The 21,601-nt window shown below is 35.3% G+C and overlaps 1 protein-coding gene across 1 annotated transcript in view; it reads left to right on the forward strand.

Moving 5' to 3' along the window:
• Positions 1 to 21,337, forward strand: part of LOC121407447 (phosphoglucomutase-2-like) — a 33,129-nt gene extending 11,792 nt beyond the window's left edge. The window contains exons 3-16 of the mRNA XM_041598523.1: positions 1,890 to 1,957; positions 3,452 to 3,540; positions 10,659 to 10,743; positions 12,104 to 12,211; positions 12,731 to 12,900; positions 13,302 to 13,425; positions 14,202 to 14,463; positions 16,035 to 16,117; positions 16,495 to 16,588; positions 16,939 to 17,068; positions 17,594 to 17,693; positions 18,523 to 18,609; positions 19,471 to 19,604; positions 21,080 to 21,337. Of these exons, the coding sequence (XP_041454457.1) occupies positions 1,890 to 1,957; positions 3,452 to 3,540; positions 10,659 to 10,743; positions 12,104 to 12,211; positions 12,731 to 12,900; positions 13,302 to 13,425; positions 14,202 to 14,463; positions 16,035 to 16,117; positions 16,495 to 16,588; positions 16,939 to 17,068; positions 17,594 to 17,693; positions 18,523 to 18,609; positions 19,471 to 19,604; positions 21,080 to 21,182 (1,637 nt within the window). The 3' untranslated portion in view covers positions 21,183 to 21,337. The remainder of the gene's footprint in view (positions 1 to 1,889; positions 1,958 to 3,451; positions 3,541 to 10,658; positions 10,744 to 12,103; positions 12,212 to 12,730; positions 12,901 to 13,301; positions 13,426 to 14,201; positions 14,464 to 16,034; positions 16,118 to 16,494; positions 16,589 to 16,938; positions 17,069 to 17,593; positions 17,694 to 18,522; positions 18,610 to 19,470; positions 19,605 to 21,079) is intronic.
• The last annotated feature ends 264 nt before the right edge of the window (positions 21,338 to 21,601 follow it).

Here is a 21,601-nt window from a genome sequence, read left to right on the forward strand (position 1 = left end):
GGAGCACCCAACATCAACAACAAATGCAATGCCACTTAAAAAGGCAAAGTTAGTAGGCCTTTAATTTCAATATTTTTAGGACAAGGCCATGTTTCTAATATTATAAGGCTTAAATGTATTTCTGTATGAGTGTACAACATAAATGGAGAATAAAAAAATGCACAAAAAACTTTGAAATGATCTCCGATGGCAGTGGATTAATTCATGCCCTATCTGTACATCAGTTTAGCTGTCACTGAATGAGATGAAAATATCCTGGGACTGTGTTGTAAGCAGGTATGCCATCCATCTAAACATAATTATGTAACCTAATTTACTTTAAAATTATTGAAAAAAATAGGAGCAGTCATTGCAGTCAAAGTGAAATTGGTCAGTGACAAAACTCATGACTTAAGAATATGTCACTCAAAACCATTTCCCATAAATATTTGCAAAGAATGCAAAACATCAGGCCTCCATCAATAGGGAATTCTGCTTTCTTCAAATGTTTCGAATTTGACCAGAGCTGATAAGCATTATTAAAGCAAAATGCAGCATCAGTTGCCATGTCAATGAATAATGCTTTATTTTGATCAATTTTTTTAGACTTGCTCATTATACAAGTCCAGTTTGAGTGTCTTCTTAATCTTGTGCTTGTGCTATACACGTAGGTATGGCATGAATCATTGATGTGTTTGGGTGTCTAAACTCCCTATAGTATGAAATATTTAACATGCAGTTGATCATAAAGTCAAGTAAGCAAGGGTGTATAGTAGGCTGGTTTGAGAATTGGTAGGTGCACATCTGGAGGAAGGTGGAACGAAAGTGGTATGGGGGGGGGGTGCACATCTTGGGGAGGTGGAACTAGAGTTCGGAAAATCAGCTGTTGAAAAAAAAAGAGAAGGGGTACAAATTTTGTTTTGCTTGCCAGTGTCGGAACTCGTCTGCCTCAGTGGGAGGGTGCACCCTGCGCCCTTGGTAAGTAAGCCCCTTGCCCAAATGATATAAATCTTCTTAGTAGTTATTAAGGTTAAACATTTTTATAAGCTAGCAGTTTCCTATTATTAGCCTGTAATATGACATATTTCTTATCTGTATCTGAATGTAATTACAATACAAACATTTTGGGAAAATCATAATGGATTGTAGAAGTCAGGCCTGGTAGTAGTACTGGTAAATTAAAAGATTTGAATCCAGTTTTGTCTCCATGAACAGCGTTGCCGGATTTATCTCACACACATTAATCTCCTTTAATACCCCTCTCCCTCCACTTAACCCGATTCAGACAGGTCATCAAATAGTGGCACTGTGAGTGTGAAATTAATTACTTCAATTACAGCTAAGAAGACAGTGACTGAATTAAAACTACATACTACTATTCCATTACTACTACTTATACCACCACTACCACTACTAGTACTACCACTACTACAGTTAACTACTACTAATAATAAAACTACTACTACTACTACTACTCCTACTACTCCTCCTCCTACTACTACTACTACTACTACTACTACTACTACTACTACTACTACTACTACTACTACTACTACTACTACTACTACTACTACTACTCCTACTACTACTACTACTACTCCTACTACTACGATGACCAATACTACTACATGTACCTCTGCTACTACTACTACTATTACTACTACTACTGCTACTAATACTACTACATGTACTTCTCTCATTTGCATTTCACTGAGTTTTATATAAAACTGTTCAGTGAAAAAAATGAAATAAATTTGAAATGTCAATAACTTTTTTTTTTAATCTGAGTTTGATGAATTTTTCAGCATTTTACTTGTTTTATTTTTCTCTATTGAATTAAATCAACTTTTTTTCTAGGGTGGACTTGACCTCAAATCTTGACATGAACATAAATCTGTTTTACACTTTAGGTCTGAGAGCTGCAATGGAAGCTGGTACAGCAAGAATAAATGACCTTATAATCATTCAAACAGCACAGGTAATATATATATATATATATATATATATATATATATATATATATATATATATATATATATATATATAATATATATTTTTTTGATATTTTAGTGACACTGAGCATACATGAGTTGACAGAATTGTATACGTTTTTTACCCTTAAATCTATTACAAAAAGTCAAAATAATGAAATTCAGTTAGCATCATTCAAAGCTATGAATAGCTTTTTTTTAATTACATTTAAAGTCGTGAAATGATGTTATGATATACATCTCCCCTCCCACACCTTCAAAAGAAATATGTTTCCATATAAACAGTTACAGAGGCCTAATTTATATTTTTGGCGATGCCACTTTTCTATCAAGGGCACATTCCAATTATTGCAGCACAAATGGTAAAATTCAAAATGGACACAAGAAATGTCAATGGCCACTTAAAGTGGCATTAAAGTGATTGAAAAGGATATTTACTGCCATGGCCTTCGATTCTCTTGGATTGAGCCCTGGGCCGATATTCAATTATAAGTAGAGAATGAGTAAGTTTCTTTGCTTTAATAGCAAATGGTTAAACTCTTATTCAGATCACATATAAGTATTTTTCTTTATCAAGCCAAATTTAAGCAAAATACTTAATAAATTAGTAATAACCATTGTGACGTCATAAAGCCAAATAATGCGTAAAGTATGCATCCATCTGTGCATAGAATGTATGACTGCACATATCATATTTGTTAACTGTACGCAAGCCAGACTTTATAGCTGATGTACTTTAAGATTGAAAATGTTACTATAAAATATTACAATATGCAGACTGCAGAAATAATAACAATAATAGTGATATCTAATATTTAGCGCACAACGTCTAGAGACGCTCATGGCACTAGCGCAGCAACAGTTCCTTTGGATATACAAAACTATGTATAAACAACAACAAATGTAAATGAAGCTAGAAAGCTTCTCCAAGAAGCCTAATTATTTCCCAATATGCTATCTCGGAAGTTGGATATAAAATTGACCCAGATATAATGTTTGCATCAGCTGTTGTTTTTAAAAGAGGCTTTATGCTGTCTTACATCTTGACACTTGTGTACCAAGATGATAACTGCATGTACATGCATTTGTCAATTATGGAATTCGGTATCATGATGTGAATTTGAAAGGTCAAGCCTGTGCCCTTTACCAAACCTGCGCCCTTTAACACAAAGGTTTATGATCAATTGATAAATGGTAATAGCTACTATTCACCAATTATAATCATTGTATAAAATAGGTCTCTGATCCCAAATCTTTGTGTTGAAGGAGCAACACAGCTCCAATATTGGCAACAGATACCAAGAGCATCAAACGGCATGCAGCTCTGACAGGAGAGATTTATAGAATTAGGAACAAAGAGATGCTCAGTGGTAAACAGTCTGAATATACCTGTACCTTGAAATATAAACAGCATTCTTAAATCAGCACTCTGTATGTTTGTACTATTCACTGTACTTCTCATTTCTCATTCTTTGTCCTAGGGTCTCCTAAGATATTTAGAATCTGTCAATCCAGAATGTAAATCACAAGGAATCATTATTGGATATGATGCAAGATACTCAAGTCAAAGGTATAATAAAGTGCATATTTTATGTTTAAAGAAGATGAATTGCTAATTGATTGATAGTGATCAGTTTTTCCTTAATAGTTGTATAGATTTTGTTTAATGTGCAGTTTCATTCAGTGTTGTTTTTTTCAGACTTTATAAGGTGATGTATTCAGAAGATTTGATGTAGTAATTCACACACATGTACAAATTAATTAGTCTTCAAGAATGACTTTAAAAATCCTCCTTGTTAGGATTGCACCATGTTTATTATATCAGAGTTCTTTCCTCAAGCTTAAAACCAAATTAAATGTCTGATACAAAGCAAAAAAAAACCCAAAGGCTTCCAGTCATATGTTTCTTACTCTATCCATTTGCGTGTTTCATACATGTATGCCACCAACAAACAATTAGAATCACAGATGTATTTCGCTTAATACAGGTTATAATCTGCATACTAAGAATCTTGCTATAGGATTGGTCAAAAGTGGGCCATGATAAAGGGTCGTTTCCCCCATTTATCATCACTCGAAGTGATGAAACTTTTGTGTTTCGCTGATCTTTTCAGCCTATAGGTTCATATCGCGTTATAAATGAGTCTGAGTACACACGAAATGAAGAGGTCATTGCCCCCTTTTTTATGTGCGTGTTCCGTCATTTTCCACATACAGTGACGATCGTGCAAGATCTTGATGCTTGCGCAGTGTATGGCAGTGAGTCCAAACTTCGCACGTGTCCATACTTCGCGGACGGTCATTATCTAAAAATGTGAGTTAAATGTGGTACTAACCAATTCTACAGCATTATGCCATCCATCTGATATAAATATTTCACTTTTTGAGCTTGAGGTTTTGTTTATATCTCCACAAAACTTTGGTCTGCGAAATTAGGTCACACTTTTTCTGAACGGTTTTACAGCACAGCGCGCATTCGCTGATTGGAATAGAATTTTGAGATCGCGATAACGGCAAAACCCGTGACCTACTTTACATTTTTGTCCATGATTTTATAGTTTACGATCTTGCCGTCAATGTGGTAACTATTTCTTGAATTGGTTTTGTATAAATTAAGAATATTTTGTGTAAAAATTTAAGCCTGATGAATATTTTTGAAAAGTGCGCGAAGTTTGGACATTCCACCATACTTACCCGTTAGCAGTAAGACCTTGTGCCAAATAAAATTGCATTGCCCCTCGATCGTTTTATTAAGATGTTAAAATTCCTTTGTGAGATCACTGTGACACAATTACATGTACCTACATGTAGAGGTAATAAAACCCTTGAGTTTTATGATCAAACTTTCTACTTGTAGAGATGTTGTTTATTATGGTTCTCAATGTGGAATTTAAATCATATAATCACCTCTTGATTTCAGGTGATAAGGCAAACTATCACTTCCTCAGTAAGCTGGATGTACTTGCTATCTTTCTTCAGCTTCATTTCAGAAAGGTTGCTACATCCAGCTTGCCTCAAAAATTATAGTTTTTACCCATCACCTTCACCAACAGTGATTATTTGCTTAATACTGAAATGTCTTTGATAATATGTCTTCTGCTGAATTGGTGGAGAGAAAAAGAAAAAAAATCTGAATCTGGTTATTTCACAGTACCGTATCTTTTTTTTACAATACAACAAAATGTCAGCATTTTTTTTTTTTGTACTTAGGTTCACTTGGACATCTGTAATTCATTTTGAACGCTATCTCAAATTGACCTTTACCCAGGAGAGCTCACATGATATGTATGTCCAATGCTATGCACACAAATGTATAAATTGACCTACTTATGTGAAAAAATGCAAATAAACTGCATTCAACCTTTTGTCAGCTTTAGTCAATGCACATACTTGATTATACAGTTAGATTACATGATCTCCTTTACCATCTTTGATACTAGGAAAAGATAAAAATAGTCGCATGTCAGAGCGTGGTCCAATTTCGCGAACAGGGTCAAAATGGTCAAAAAATTTATTTTTTGATATGTTATAGCTATTACCATACTCTAAATAATGAAAAAGTTTTAAGTCTCGAATACCTTTATTTTTTCTTAAAATGACTAATTAACAGCTAATTATTACATAGACGTCAATGTAAATGTGAATTTTGAAATGTGTTTTTCTCAAATTGGACCTGCTGCACATAAAATGGTGTCAAAAGTTAATGCAACGTTGGATCACCCTAGTATTTTGCAGTTATAATCTTTAAACATCAATAATTAAATCTGTACCAAAAATTAAATAATTATCTATTATTGTATGCATATTAATTATACTAATTAATTAACAGTATTTACTTTCACATTTTTGCCCCCAAAATACCTGTCACTGTATTTATATGCTTGGCAAAATGACAATATCATGGGTAGAAATGTTTGTTGCAATGATACACAACATTTGTACTAAAAATCAAGATTACACATTAGATAATTAACCAAATCTCTCCGGTTTACTAATTGATTAGGTTGCAGATCAGAGCTGACATACACATGAATTCCATTGCTGCATATTTTCAAAATTGTCAAAATTTTATGGCATTTAGTTGTTCCCTGCTGTAAAACGCCCAGAAATATGAGGATAACAGTCATATTACATATTGTAGTAAGTTGTTAATTAGGTTTAATTAATATTTTATCATTTACCACATCCACCGGCTCCACATCCACCGGCTCCGCCACCCCTGTTACTTCAAACTTAATGTGCTATAGTTTTTGTTCCTGATATTGTATTGATTTAATTCATAGTAATATATTTAGCCTATAGTTCTAGCTTCAAAATGAGATATTACTCAATAAATTTGGTCAAGATGCTGTGATGTAGCAACAATTTATCCATGGCACCGTGTGGAAAATTGTTCATACGCCACCCTTTTTGCATACCCAACTTATGAAATGCGACCAAATATACGTATGACATCTTGGGATATGCATACATTTTGCTAATCAGAGTATCAACACTGCTATAAGCAAAGCAGATCTTCAAGAAATATTTAAAGAACTAACTACTATCATTATTGTTTCATCAATGTAAATTCATGTGGCACAGATTGATCTCATACATTATGTGCTATGCAAGAGATTAATGTTCTTGTTGTCAATAGCACTAGCAATGATATTGTGCTGTGACTTACATTTGTTAATTGTATTTTGGGGTAGGCCTATTTATATACTTGAGGATAGTGTAAATGAAGGAGGCAAGTGCCCATGCAGCAGTAGCAGGAAATCTTGTCTGTCAGTTGAAGATTATCGGCCTTATCTCAATCTGACTGAATTCATTTGCCAGACTTAGCAGAAAAGTTTATGAGAGTTAGTTCTTCAGAGCTCCCAAGTAGTACTGATTTTCAGTATTTAGTACTGAAAAGTGAAAAAAATACTGGTAGTTTAATGTAAAATACTGATTTCTAAAGTTTCAGCTTTATATGTTGCCCTATGGTATTTTTTTAAAATACTGATTTCCTCACCAAAACACTGATTTTCAACTTTAAAAATACTGAAATGTTCTTTTTCAGGTTGGCAGCTCGGGTTCTTACACGTTAACCTTAAATTTTTAGTGACAGAAAATGAGAAATATATGACTCACAAGTAATATGGCTAATATTTGAAAAGTTTGTATCTTATAATTTGTAAGGATAATATTTCACAAATTTGTCTTTTGTTTCACTCTGTACATACATGTATGTGGTAAATTATTATTTTTGGCATGTTTTAGGGGTTGTGAATTTTTTAGAAAACCATGCTTTAAAGGGAATTTCCTCTTGCCAACTGAAACTGGTAACACATTAAATGTGTCTTGAAATTTGTATGAAATTCATACTTCACCAAAATATGTGTACAATCAGCTCCTGACACTTGTTTGAGAGGTCTCATTTCAATATTTATGAAAATTTGATTTTGTCACACCTGCATAGCAGAATGAGACTATAGGCGCCGCTTTTCCGGCGGCGGCGGCGTCAACATCAAATCTTAACCTGAGGTTAAGTTTTTGAAATGACATCATAACTTAGAAAGTATATGGACCTAGTTCATGAAACTTGGCCATAAGGTTAATCAAGTATTACTGAACATCCTAATAGAGTTTCATGTCACATGACCAAGGTCAAAGGTCATTTAGGGTCAATGAACTTAGACCATGTTGGAGGAATCAACATCAAAATCTTAACCTGAGGTTAAGTTTTTGAAATGACGTCATAACTTAGAAAGTATATGGACCTAGTTCATGAAACTTGGACATAAAGTTAATCAAGTATCACTGAACATCCTGCATGAGTTTTATGTCACATGACCTAGGTAAAAGGTCATTTAGGGTCAATGAACTTTGGCCGAATTGGGGGTATCTGTTGAATTCCCATCATAACTTTGAAAGTTTATGGATCTGATTCATGAAACTTGGACATTAGAGTAATCAAGTATCACTGAACATCCTGTGCCCATTTCAGGTCACATGACCAAGGTCAAAGGTCAATGAACATTGGCCGTATTGGGTGTATCTGTTGAATTACCATCATAACTTTGAAAGTTTATGGATCTGATTCATGAAACTTGGACATAAGAGTAATCAAGTATCACTGAACATCCTGTGCCAGTTTCAGGTCACATGATCAAGGTCAAAGGTAATTTTAGGTCAATGAACTTTGGCCATGTTGGGTTTTTTGTTGGATACCATATCTCTAAGGCTGCGTTTATGCGACCTCAACCCAGAATCATGATCTGAATTACGATTTGAATCATGATTCAAAACAGCAACATGAATCACGATCCGACAGCGTTTATACGACCATCTTTCTAACGCTGTTTCTCCCTGAATTCGGGCCGATCCAGTGCGCATCACAGTGCGCAGTTAGACCCAGAAAGTATAGGTCATCATTTTCGCGCGTGTTTCTAACTTCACGTCGGCTGCTAGATTTTTGCTGCCGCCGGAGCTAACGCACGATCGTCTGTGCAAGTGCAACGTTTACTCGGCTTCCGAAAAATAAATCTTTTACTTCCAGAATTCCGTGTATTGTACCTCGTATTGTTTTTGTTTACTTGTATTCAATCTTGTCGGTTCAACGAAAATGGTGTTCGGTAGCCGTAGTAGGCCTCGGTCCAATTTGATACTGGTACTGTTAGCTGAAGCTCATCAAGAACTTATGGTCACGGTGTTCCTTCTCGACAGCGACCCGTTAATTCTGTTAATTTTGTCTCGACAGGCTGTGCCATATCTCCGTTGAAATCCCTCCCTCGCAAGCGCCGCTGAAAGGGACTCGTAGATCGTCTTATTTCTGTGAATCCCGGTAAGGGATGCTTGTGCTTCAGGCTGAGCCCAAAGCACAAGCAGAGCCCCGAGTTCGTCGTCAGTCCAATTTGTGCCTTTGGAACTTGACGACATGATTGATGAAAACAATGAAATATACAAATGACGCTACAGTACAACCCCGGGGGTACAATACACAGAATGATAATTCCTAAATGCATTGGCATATACCGTTACTAGTACACTGGCAATACTGCTACACGAAAATTAACCTGCACGACACACAGCGCGCGCCTTTGAGTCGAACCCGGAAGAAGCACGGCACAATGACGTCATAGAATCATGATTCAAATCACGATATCGTTTATGCGACCCTTTTCGTTCGTGATTCTACAGAAACGTCTTTCCAAACGCCCCTTTTTCCGTGTTTCATGTTTGTGATTTGAAAGACGTTTATTTCCACTTTCAACTAAACGCAATCGTGATTCTGCAGAATCGTGATTTGAATCATGATTCTAATCATGATTCTAGGGTAAAAAAGTGTCGAATAAACGCACCCTAAGTTAATTGGTCTAGTTCATAAAAAGTGGACATAATAGTAACCATGTATCACTGAACATCTTGTGCGAGTTAGAGTAGTTTTCAAAGTCAGCTCTGCTGCTATATTGAACTGCGTGATGCAGGTGAGACGGCCAGAGGCATTCCACTTGTTGTCTTAATTTATGGCTTCCCGTAATCAGTTGTACCTGTAAGAAACCTAGACAGAAATGAAAGAATCTTAATTGTCAACACGTTTCATGTAGATGACAGCGTCAACAGGTTACAAGATAACATTTATATAGCCCTGTCTATCAAGTTGCCTCTTCAGTTGTGTATTATGAAGTTTTGTTTTTGAATATAGCAAAGCACAGTTTTGTCTTCCCCTTAATATTTTGTATTTATACAGTGCATATCAAAAAAAGTTCCTGAAGATTTTTCCACATTTTAACATTGGTACAGATCCATTTAAGCAAATGACGATATAACTGGCGAAAACTATTTCCGCTTGAGTGAGCACCACTGCTTTTGAAAAGTTGGTGAAAAATGATATGCACAGAACTTTGAAATAGTTATGCGACTAAAAGTAGACCATAATCATGAAGAACACATGGAATGTAGCTAGTAAAATTGATTTGAAGATATCTTTTACCTTGTTTAACTTGTTTCCTTGCCCAAAACACTTTAAAGAGTGCATTGCGCCCCACCCGTCTCCCCCACACACAGAGGCCATCGTGACGATATTTGCTTTACACTGAGCTGTGATTTACATGTGTACATGAAATGGCTTAGGCTTGATTTTCATTTTGGTAATCATTGTCAAGCTTGGAAAAAGTGTGGAGAAACAAGTATTAAATGAAAAATGAAATGTAAACCCACTTTCAATGATAAAAACATAGTGAAAAAATGCTGGAGATGTCTGATATAAACTTTTGTTCAGATTCAGTTATGCCCTCAGATCCAGCTGGCACAAAAAGGGTGAAGGTGTAGGTTGTGCTTGAAATTTCAATATGGGTGGCAAAATTGTTACAAAATGCTTAAAGATATCCGTTTTATTTCAGTTGACTAAAAGTGCAAGGGAAATGTATGAGAAATGTGGTGCAGGGTAAGTTTGATTTCATCCTTTCCCCTTGACACAGCGTGAGAATAAACATTTCTGCGAGCTTTACAAAAACAGACAGTGCTCACTCAAGTGTAACATTCTGTCAAAACTTTTACTTTCATTGGATAGATGAGACCCAAACCCAAGATTGTATGTGAAAAAATTATCCACATGTATATTTTTTAAATACCAGGGCTTTTTCAAAGTGTAAACTTTTTTGTTTGATACACACTGTATATTGGATTGCCATTTGATTGATGTCTTCATTTCTTTTTCAGGTATGCTCACTTAACTGCTGCTATTATGCTACGAGCAGGAATACCTGTCTACCTCTTCTCAGATATAGTGCCAACGCCTTTTGTGGTATGTATACTTGTCAGTGGTAATGTAAACAACTTTAATAATAATAATAATGAGACTTGTAAAGCGCCAAATCCACTCTGTAGAGTGCTCAAGGCGCATAAAGAGCTAAGAGTTAAATAGCAAAGTTTTTATAAGATTTTTGAAAGTTTCGACAGAGGTACATTTTTTTATGTCTTCAGGAAGGCTATTCCACAAAGTGGGGCATGCAAAAGCAAATGATCTTTCCCCCCCAAGTTTTTGAAACTTTCGGAATGACAAGTAAGCCAGAGGTGGATGAGCGCAAAGATCTGCCTGGTCTGTAGTGATTGGTAAATGAAAGACTGTATTGTGGTGCTGATCCACGAATACTATGAAAGGCAAGTAACAAAATCTTAAAGATAATCCGGTTTTTTATAGGGAGCCAGTGCAGCGAATATAAGATGGGGGTGATATGTGAGCGTTTACTTGACAAAGTGACAATGCGAGCGGCTGCATTCTGGAGCTTCTGAAGCTTATGTAACTGAGCCTGCGGTAAATTAAACAAAAGGGCATTACAAAAATCAAGGCGGGAGGAAATCAAGGCATGTACTATCTTTTCGGTCGCGGACTTAGATAAATATTTCCGGATAAATCCTAGATTGCGAAGATGATACCGAACTGATTTGCAGATATTTGAAATTTGGGAAGACATCGTCATGTGTGAATCAAAATTTACTCCAAGATTACGGCAAGTTTGAGACAAATGAATTGTGTGGCCAGAAAATGAAAAGGAATTGACATCAATTTTGTTGAGCTGCACTTTAGAGCCAAACAAAAGAAATTCACACTTATCTAAGTTTAGTTTCAAGGAATGGGTTTGCATCCAGTCGTGAACATCAATCATACATAATTGAAGACGACGAATAGCATTATCAGCTGCTTGCTGAGTTGAGTCAAAAGAAATAATAAGTTGAATGTCGTCAGCGTAAATATGGTAGTCAATTCCGTGACGGAGCATCACTTGCCGCAATCCAATCATGTAAATTGAGAAAAGGGTCGGTCCGCCCACAGAGCCCTGCGGTACGCCATGGGTCAGAGGTGAAGCAGCTGATTGACAGCCATTTATACATACAATCTGTGAATGGGAAGAAAGATAGGATTCAAACCACTTGAATGCTTCACCTCTGACACCAAACGAACTTAAAATGTTGCACTATGGTATTGAAATCTTTCATGATGTTCCTGGGAGTTTTAGAACAATCCTGGCTTTAGGTTTATCAGCTTTCACAGATCTATGCATTCAAGGAAAAGATCATACGTGTGCCAGAGATTGTTTCCAGCATGCAATAGATTCAGCTACCTTTAAATGCCAATTGTTTTTTCTTGTTTTTTCTAATTTCAGCCATATGCAATTCGGAAGTATGGGTGTGCTGTTGGTGTCATGGTTACGCCCTCCCACAATCCTAAAGGAGACAATGGGTACAAGGTATACTGGAACAATAGTGCTCAGGTATAATATCTTTCTTTTTTTAAATCTTTGTAATTGTTCAGCTGTAGCTGAACAATTGTAGCTAGCCACAATTCTGAATGTATTGCTCCCCCCCTGATCTGTAGCTCAGTCGTTCTATATATTAATACATTTTTATGACTTACTCTATTTTTTAATAAGTGTTGATTCAGGGTCAAGAATAATATTTAAGGTAGTCCAGAATAGAAGAGGCATGACTTTTTTTATATACACTGTAGGCCCATGCAATGTTTTTTAATGGTTTCTTGTCAATTTTAGGGTGCTGATTCCGAATCTGAATGATGCCACTCCTGCATGTCTGTGGTCTTTATTATGGTTGTTCCACTTAATATGTTTGTCATTTTGCCTCCGACGAAGATTCTGCTAGGATCGAAAGCTTAGGCCCCTTTTGACTCTTCTATTCTTCTTACTAGTTGATCAGCAATGAGATAATAAATATGTTGCTGAGGGGCTTCAATAATCAAGCAACATCAACTTTTGTAATGATTTATCTGTACGTAGATCATCAGCCCTATTGATAAAGGAATTGCTAAAAACATTGAAGAGAACTTGGAGCCATGGTCAGACTCTTGGGATACATCCATCTTAACGAGAAGTAAACTATTGACTGATCCTTCTGATGATGTTCTAGATAGTTATATCCAAGACCTACAACAAAAATGTCTACATAGGTAAAAATATTTGATCGTAGGGTTGAAACATTTTTTTTTTATTATACGAAGAGTAAAACAATTATAAAAGTGATATAGGATAGTTATATCATTGCTCACATATCCACCTTGTTACATGTAGGTGCTCAAGGCATTCCTATTTTACCCTGGCTAAGCTAGGCTACCAATTTCAGTGCTACGCTTCTATGGATTGATTAATGTTAATTAATATTAGGTAATGATTAGAAATTGGTGTCTATAGAAATTGTTTCTAGTTCTGTGAGAGAAACTAGTATATATGAAGACAGAAATGTTATTAAGACTGAATGTATTTAGACACATATTTTGTTTCTATCAATCTATATCTAATTGATATTGGTGACTTAGTGCTATATAATGCTACTGAATATTTTTCTATTTAGAGAAATAAATGAGAAGACTCCATTGAAGTTTACATACTCAGCCATGCATGGTGTAGGTACTAAATTCATATGTGCTGCAACTCAATCTTTTGGATTTCAACCACTGATTATGGTGAAAGAACAGGTGAGCTCTAGTTATAAAGATTAACTCAAGTAAAGTGCAATTTGTCCCTTTAATGTTTTGAAAATACTTCAATGAGCAACAAGATATAGGTTAAAAATTAAATTAGTGTAGAAATCATCACCTTTAGTTGTTGCAAAATACGATCGTTATATCATTGCAAAAATAAGTAGATGGCCTACTCGGCTCTAAATTAGCCCTCATAACCGTGTTAATTGGGTTTTCATTTTCTCTCTGTAATTTAAAAACTAGATGTTGATGATAAATCAGATCTTCCTTTTTGAGATTTCATGACACTGCTATAAACCATAATGTCTTTGTGTTCTTCCTAATGAGTCAGATATTTTAGATTGGTTTCTATTGAAGCAGCCTTCGTGCTTCATGTACATGATGTGGATGATCTTTTTTTTGCTGAAAGAGATTGATAGAGATTGGGATGTGATCTTTAAATCAAGTGAAGAAAAGCAATAATAAGAACCACTACACACCTGGGGACCATTTTGTTGGACAAGACATCCAACAAATTATGTTTTATCCAACAGTTAGTTTAGGATCTGTTTTTCTAAGCCAATGAAAATCAAGGAAATTTGTGAGATATGACAGCTTCTCGGACAAAAAATGTTGTTGAAATGCTCTCCTAAGCTTCTAAATACATTAGTCTTCAACTCTCATGTCTATTCCCAAGATGAAATTAATTTTGCAGTCCTGACTGGTCTTTGGATTTTTACTTCAGTTGAACTGTTTAGCAGTCTTCCTTTATATTGTAATGAAACCCATAGGTTGAACCAGACCCTGAATTCCCCACCGTCAAGTATCCGAACCCTGAAGAGGGAAAGAGCGCCCTTGATCTCTCCATGAGTACAGCCGAAGCCAACGGTAGCTCCATCATCATCGCTAATGACCCTGATGCTGACAGGCTGGCGGTAGCTGAGAAGCAGAGAGATGGACAGTGGAAGATATTCACTGGGAATGAGCTTGGTGCACTCTTAGGTTGGTGGTGCTACTCGTGTGCTAAACAACAGAATGGAGTTGAATCAACAGGTAGGATTATATTACATTTGAAGCACAATAGAGAGAGTTTGTGCTGAAAATATCAACTTTGACTTATATAGCAAGCAAATAATGACCACTGCTGAAGGTGACCAAACAAACTAAGTAGGAGGAGATTTAAATGTAGCTATTACAATCTTATCATCCACTGCACTGTAATGATGATGATTTGCTTTATATTTTTTGCATTGGAAACAATACAAAGGACATGAACATATTTCTTTTAAAAGTGACATCTTAACTAGAACAACATGGATTCGTATGACCACGAAAATGTTGATAATGACTAATCTGATATTGAAACTGGTTAGAAGTGCAGTGTGATATGAATTATTCACTAAGTGTTTTATTAAGTTGAAATGATCATATTCTGGCAATGCCACCATTTGTTTGATGGGCCATTTGCTCTTTATCACTGATCACTTCTACCAAATCAGATGGAAATATTCATGGTATGTGGGCTCTTTCTTAAGAACAAGACCAATCTTCACCATCGTGATCTTCTCAGTAATGTTGACACAGTTCTCATCTCCCAATGTTATTCTGGAATGCTGATGATTCAGACATTGTTCCTTTGGGAACATCTTTCGCTTTTGTTGATATCAGTGTATTGATTGCCAACTTGAGATTGTAATTTATGCACCTCCAATCCATTTTTCTCATTCTTTTTCAAAGCATGCTTATTTTCCCTCCATTTCCCCTCATTCTTCCGCTCTCGAGTTCACTGGCAGAGTTCAGATTGTTTCTCAAAAATCTTGAAGTTCTCCTTCAGTGAGGCAGTGGTATCTCTGATCAACTTGTTGATGGCTGCTTTGAAGAACTGATCTATTTCATCATGGGTTATGTTGTTGTCATGCAAGTTTGAAGAATCTAACAAGCTGGAAGTGTCCTTTAGCTCCTTGTTGTCTATGGACTGGCCCCAGCACCGCTTAGAGATCCAGTATTTGATGGTTTCAGCTCCCTTGAGGTGTATGATTCTGGGGTATCAGAAAATCCTCACCTGTGCCTGACTTAAAGGCATCTTTGAATTTTGTTGTTGTTGACTTCTTCTTTTTTGGGGGGGGGGGCATGATGAATGTTGAGTCAAAAAGAGCAACAAAATTATCAAAAACCATCCAAGAGATTAGAGAATTTAAAATCCAAGTTTACAAAATTGCACAGGCTAAATGTCACGTCTTATTCTAAGACAGCCATTAATATCTAATTTTTATGTAATAAATATCATTTCAATACTTTCTTTCAGTAACTCTTGAAAAATTGACTCATTTCTAAAACTAAAGTGAATTTGTTCTGATTGTATATTTTGACAATGCAGCTAGGCCAAGTTTTTTTTCAACATGTAAATCATGTAGAATTTATACAAGATTGTGTACATATTGTATATTTTCATCTATTTTAGCCGATAAAGTCATGTACATATACACATTGTCTCTGAATTAACTTGTAAGATGGAGGTATAAATAGCCATGATAGAAAATTTGTCTTCCAGAAATAATATTATTTAATAACCAATCATTTAATCTTTCTAATGGTTCCATTGTTATCTTATTTTTCATCCACAGATAGCGATATGTACATGCTTGCCAGCACAGTCTCATCTAAGTTACTGCAAAAAATGGCAGAATATGAGGGCTTTCACTTTGTGGTAAGCATAAATGAAACTTTTACTGGGGATCAACATATTGCTTTGAAAAATTGAAAAACAGCAAACTTTGTGTTTACTTATTCACAGAAAATATACCATTCTAGTAAGCAGATTATTTAGTTATTTCAGAGGATGTTTTTTTTGTGTGTGTTGCTTGAAAGTTTTGGCATGCACGTAACAAAAAATATGATTTTAAGAATACATTATTTAGTGGTATGAAGTGAAACAATGACCAGGGAATGAGGTAGGTAGCTGGAATCCGAAAGCAAATGTAATGTGTTGAAAATTTGTCCATGGGTATATCCTGCTGATTTTGTCAGTAGCTTCCCTGGGTCACTATATATTCTGACTTATTATTTATTCTTTATGAATTGCAGGAAACACTGACGGGTTTCAAATGGATGGGAAACAAAGCTGTTGATCTGATCAAAGAAGGAAAGAATGTTATCTTTGCTTTTGAAGAAGCAATAGGTAAGGTGATATCTCTTATTCTTTAAAGAGTTTATGTATGTTGCACCGTAGTAATTTTCTATGAATCTTATCAAACCAGATATTCTAAGTGGGATTGTATTGCTTTATTATTCTCTTAAATTAGGTGGTTTACAGTCTGTAATGTGGAAAATTATCATCTATGCTTGTGTGTGGGTGATTTTGTTTTGTAAACAATTGATCCTGGATAAACCTATTGTTTAATGGTTTTCATGTCCTTTTTAAATCTGTGTGTATTTCAGGTTAATGTACATGAATCATAGCTTGTATTGTTGAAATCTTTCACGCAACATAATCAGTTAATGGGACTATATATCTTTGCCTACATCCAGGGTTTATGTGTGGGACTATGGTAATGGACAAGGATGGCATCAGTGCTGGGACGTTAGCTTGTGAAATGGCTGCATATCTCAAGTCAATCAACCTTACATGCACAGAAAAACTGGAAGAAATCTATACAAAGTAAGCATACTGTATTCATTATGTTTACATATTAACTTCCCAGTAAAAAATAAGAGAAAAGAAGAAATAGTAGAGTAGTAGATTTCATACCCTTCAGATGTGGATATAATTATTAGAATTGAGCATATCATATGATTCAAGTTTCACATGTATTTTGTATTCTACAAAACATCACACAACACTATCCATGTCATCAATAAATTACAAATGAACAATAATTAAATGCAGCAATGAGGTGATCTATTGACAGCACAATCTGTAAGACATAGATCACCTGTGAAACAAGGTTTAAAATTTAGTTTTCCAAAAATACTAATAGGTGGTGCTATTAACCTTTTATGATTTGTTTCTGAGATTCATCAGTGAGAGGCACAGTGTTCTGATCTCATTGTTGCCCACCTCTTCACTTATATTTCATTATCTTTCTTTTGCCCCTATTTCTTACTCCTTAACTCTTACTTATTCAACACCCCCCCTCATTTTCACCTCATTGTCATTTGTCTCTGTTTCTGTTGTCTCTCTCAGGTATGGTTACCATGTGTCAAAGAATTCTTACTACATCTGTCTCCAACCTGCAACAATAAAGGCCATGTTTGATAGGATACGAACATTGCATCAAGGATCAGTAAGGATTTTTTTCTTTAAATCATTGAAAGCAATCGTGCTTATATAGATAGCTGTATCATGTATTAAGTAATTTTGATGTGCTGTATAATATAAGTCGGTATTGTGACAAAGTTAATGTTCTGATTCCACTACCTTTGGTGCTTGTTCGGAGTAATCTCATTTTAATTTACAACCCAGTTATCAAATAATAATTTCCACAGAGGCCATTTCTAATTTATTTAGGGTTTGGAAAACCTTTAAAACTCACATGTCATTTTTCAGACAAAAGAAATTGCCTTTTATCAACACATTTGGCCTAAAAATAAACCACTATTGTGTACAAAAGGGGCTATTCTATATGATTTCCCCTTCCTTTCTTTCAATTGTCACTTCCATATGTGGCATTAAAAAATTGCCAAGGTTGATAATAGACAAAGTTTAAACAAAATGCATACTAGCTTATGATTTATAATGAAAGGTGTGCTATATTTCAGTTTCAGTTTTACTATTGACATATAAGGGGAGCCAACTGCCATCATGCCCCCTACCCCATCCCAATTAACCAGTCTTTGAAGGAAAAGGAAATAAAAGTACATACATAACTGGTGCTTATATAGCACTTTACCAAAAATATGATGAAAGCGCTTTACAATACATAACTACTACTACTAATTATGAAATTACATTAAACAGCACTTAAAAGATATCTATAGAGACTGGTGCCTGATCTTATTGCCCTGTTCACCCGCAGTTTAAGGAATTTAAAAAAAAATAAAAATTTAATGCCTTCATGATACGACCTAGAGAGATTTATAATTTATTAAGATGCTTATTTTTGTCTCTTCCAGTATCCAGATTCAATAGGTAATAGTAAGGTTACATCAGTAAGAGATCTAACGACAGGATATGATAGTTCTCAACCAGACAAACAAGCTGTAAGTAAATGAAAAAATAATATTGCTTATCATAACTGCAATGAGACTTTAACCTGAAACTGGAGAAAAGCCAGTAAAAGATCAATTGAACGATTCTTATAACTATTTAATTACTTTGGATCAGTTCAAAAAATATTCAGTCCCTTAGAATCTTATTTTGAAGTAAAGTTATTTATTATCAGGGTCTACCTCAGCCCTCTGCCCCACATGGTCTATTATGTAATGTGACTTAAATAACAGATTGGAATTGTAGAAATGTTTACAATGAGGTGACTGGGCTTACCTAGGTCCAGTCAATATAATAACCCTGTTTCATTAATTAAAAGAAGCTGTTTTGGTCGCTAAGAGTGAGCTTGTTAATTTTTTTATACGATCGAGTGTAGTCACAATGTTTGGATTGTCATGATTATAGCGAAGTGAGATCGTGTTTTGTGACTAGGAAGTATTCGTATTTTGTTGAGAATTTAGAGTAATTTCTTTTAATGTTCTGTGCATTTTGAGGAAAATATTTTTTCTGTGGTTCCTGTTCGAGAAAAGCCCCTTTCAAAAGGCCGTTTCTGTGAATTCCGTCCATTATCCGCAATCGCGGAAATCACTGTTATGTCCCTACATAATAACAGGTATTATTGACAATGAGAGAAAGATTATTGATAAGTGGCAAAAAACGTGATTATCGACAAGACTAGAACTAAAGAGGTTATCGATAACGGCACTATAAAAATGTGATAACCACACCTGTCTCTAAACACCATATGTGATTTTTTTTTCTGATGAGATTATTGACAGAACATTTCTCATCTTCCTTGAGTGGTCTTTATACATATGTTTCCCAATATCATATCTTTGTTTCATCCTTTATAGATCCTCCCCGTAAGTAAGTCAAGTCAGATGATCACATTCACATTTGACAATGGTGTCACAGCTACTCTTAGAACCAGTGGGACTGAACCAAAGGTCAAATACTATACTGAAATATGTGCAGATGTTAAACAGAGGTAAGTCCCTCCCTCTGAGCCTTCTTTTGAGTTTGATATAAAATTCTACAGTTTAATTCTTTCTCTTTTTTACTTTTTTTTTGAAGCAGAATGATTGCTTATAGTGTGTAGTACTGTTCCAGTCTCTTCAATTTGTTGATATTGATTTTAAATTGGATATCTTGAATGTTCAATCTTAAAGTTTTGGTCAATTTAAATCAATCATCAATTAAAGTGGGTGGGGAATTTTTTTTTTCCTGAAATGAGAGAAAAAAAAGTTCAATGAATTCCTTGGTACATTATCGTCATAAATATTGATAAGTATGAAACAAATCATTCAATTGAAGTGTGGACTAAAGTTTTTTGTTTGTAATTAAACCCAGTTTTAATTATGGAATACCACCATTACCACCTTCATAACAATTTTCCTTACCTAAGAGGTTGATATACCTTGGAGTGTTTCAGACATCTGTTCATAAAGCTATCCATACATATAAATAAAATTGATTTCCTAAAGTTTCATGATTTTATAAAATAATAATAGCAAATGCAATTTATTAGGCACCACATCCATCTCGTAATAGATGCTCAAGGTGCACAGTGAAAGGGGGGGGGGGGGGGCAAAACAAAATAAAGTTTCTTCATTGATAAAATGAGATATCCAGGATCTCTCAGAGGTAATTCCATAGTGAGGGCCCTGCATGGATGAATACCCCCTTTCCCCCACTTTGTTTTACATCTCTATCACTTTTTGTAAGAGCGAGACTATAGGCGCTGCTTTTCCGACGGCAGCGTCAACATTGAAATCTTAACCAAGGTTAAGATTTTGAAATGTCATCATAACTTAGAAAGTATAAAACTTGGACATGAGGGTAATCAAGTATCACTGAAGATCCTGCCTGAGTTTCAGGTCACATGACCAAGGTCAAAGGTCATTGAGGGTCAATGAACTTGGACTATGTTGGGGGAATCAATATCGAAATCTTAACCAGGGTTTAGTTTTCGAAATGTCATAACTTTTAATTTTATGGATCTAGTTCATGAAACTTGGACATAAGAGCAATCAGGTATCCCTGAACATCCTTTGCGAGATTCAGGTCACATGACAAAGGTCAAAGGTTATTGAGAGTCAGCGAACTTTGGTAATGTTGGTATTTGTGGAATTGTCATAACTTTTAAAGTTTATGGATCTTTATGTAGTTCATGAAACATAGACATGAGGGTAAATCAAGTATAAATGATTGTTTTGCACACATATTAGGTCACATGATCATGGTCAATGGTCATTTTGGGTCTATGGACATTGTATTTTATTATCATATGAACGTTTTTTGAAGGATTATTCAATGGCTGTTTTCAAAGTCAGCACTGCTGCTATATCGATTCGCCTAATGCAGGCAAGACTGCTAGAGACGTTCCACTTGTTTGTCAACTCTTTTCTTGAAATGTGAAAATTGAAGTTGGGAACTCATTTCTGTCTCTTTTTTAATTTACAGAAGTAAGGAAGAGATTTCTGATGAGCTGAGCAAGTTTGTTGACATCTTAGTGGAGGAATTACTTCAGCCTGAGTTGAACAAATTAATTCCCAAAGGCGATTGAGGGCACCATATCCTTTGAAAAATCCACGATGAAAGTAGACACCATCGGCTACCAACCATTTTATTGCAGATGCATCATCAATTGTATTCAAGTTATTAATCAATGGGGAATTAATCATCAGTATTGTTGATATCTTGAAGAGGTCACTCTAAAAAAAAAAAAAAAATGTCACAATGCACAAAAGTCCTGTCTGAACCATCTTTTGGCCTTCAGCTTCACACCCATTTAGAAAAAAGTTGCTCACAACACACACATTATATATTTTCAGTTACCAGCAAATTTCTCCACAATCCAAATTCAAAACACATTACAGATGAAAGCATTTCATTTTTTGTAATGGAATTGAACAAACTGGTATGCATTTTGAAGCCAAAGCAACACCAGCCACCAAGCTCACATGCAATGCATTGGCCATCCAT

Source organism: Lytechinus variegatus, chromosome 1 (assembly GCF_018143015.1).
Source record: "Lytechinus variegatus isolate NC3 chromosome 1, Lvar_3.0, whole genome shotgun sequence".
Taxonomy (NCBI): Eukaryota; Metazoa; Echinodermata; class Echinoidea; order Temnopleuroida; family Toxopneustidae; genus Lytechinus; species Lytechinus variegatus.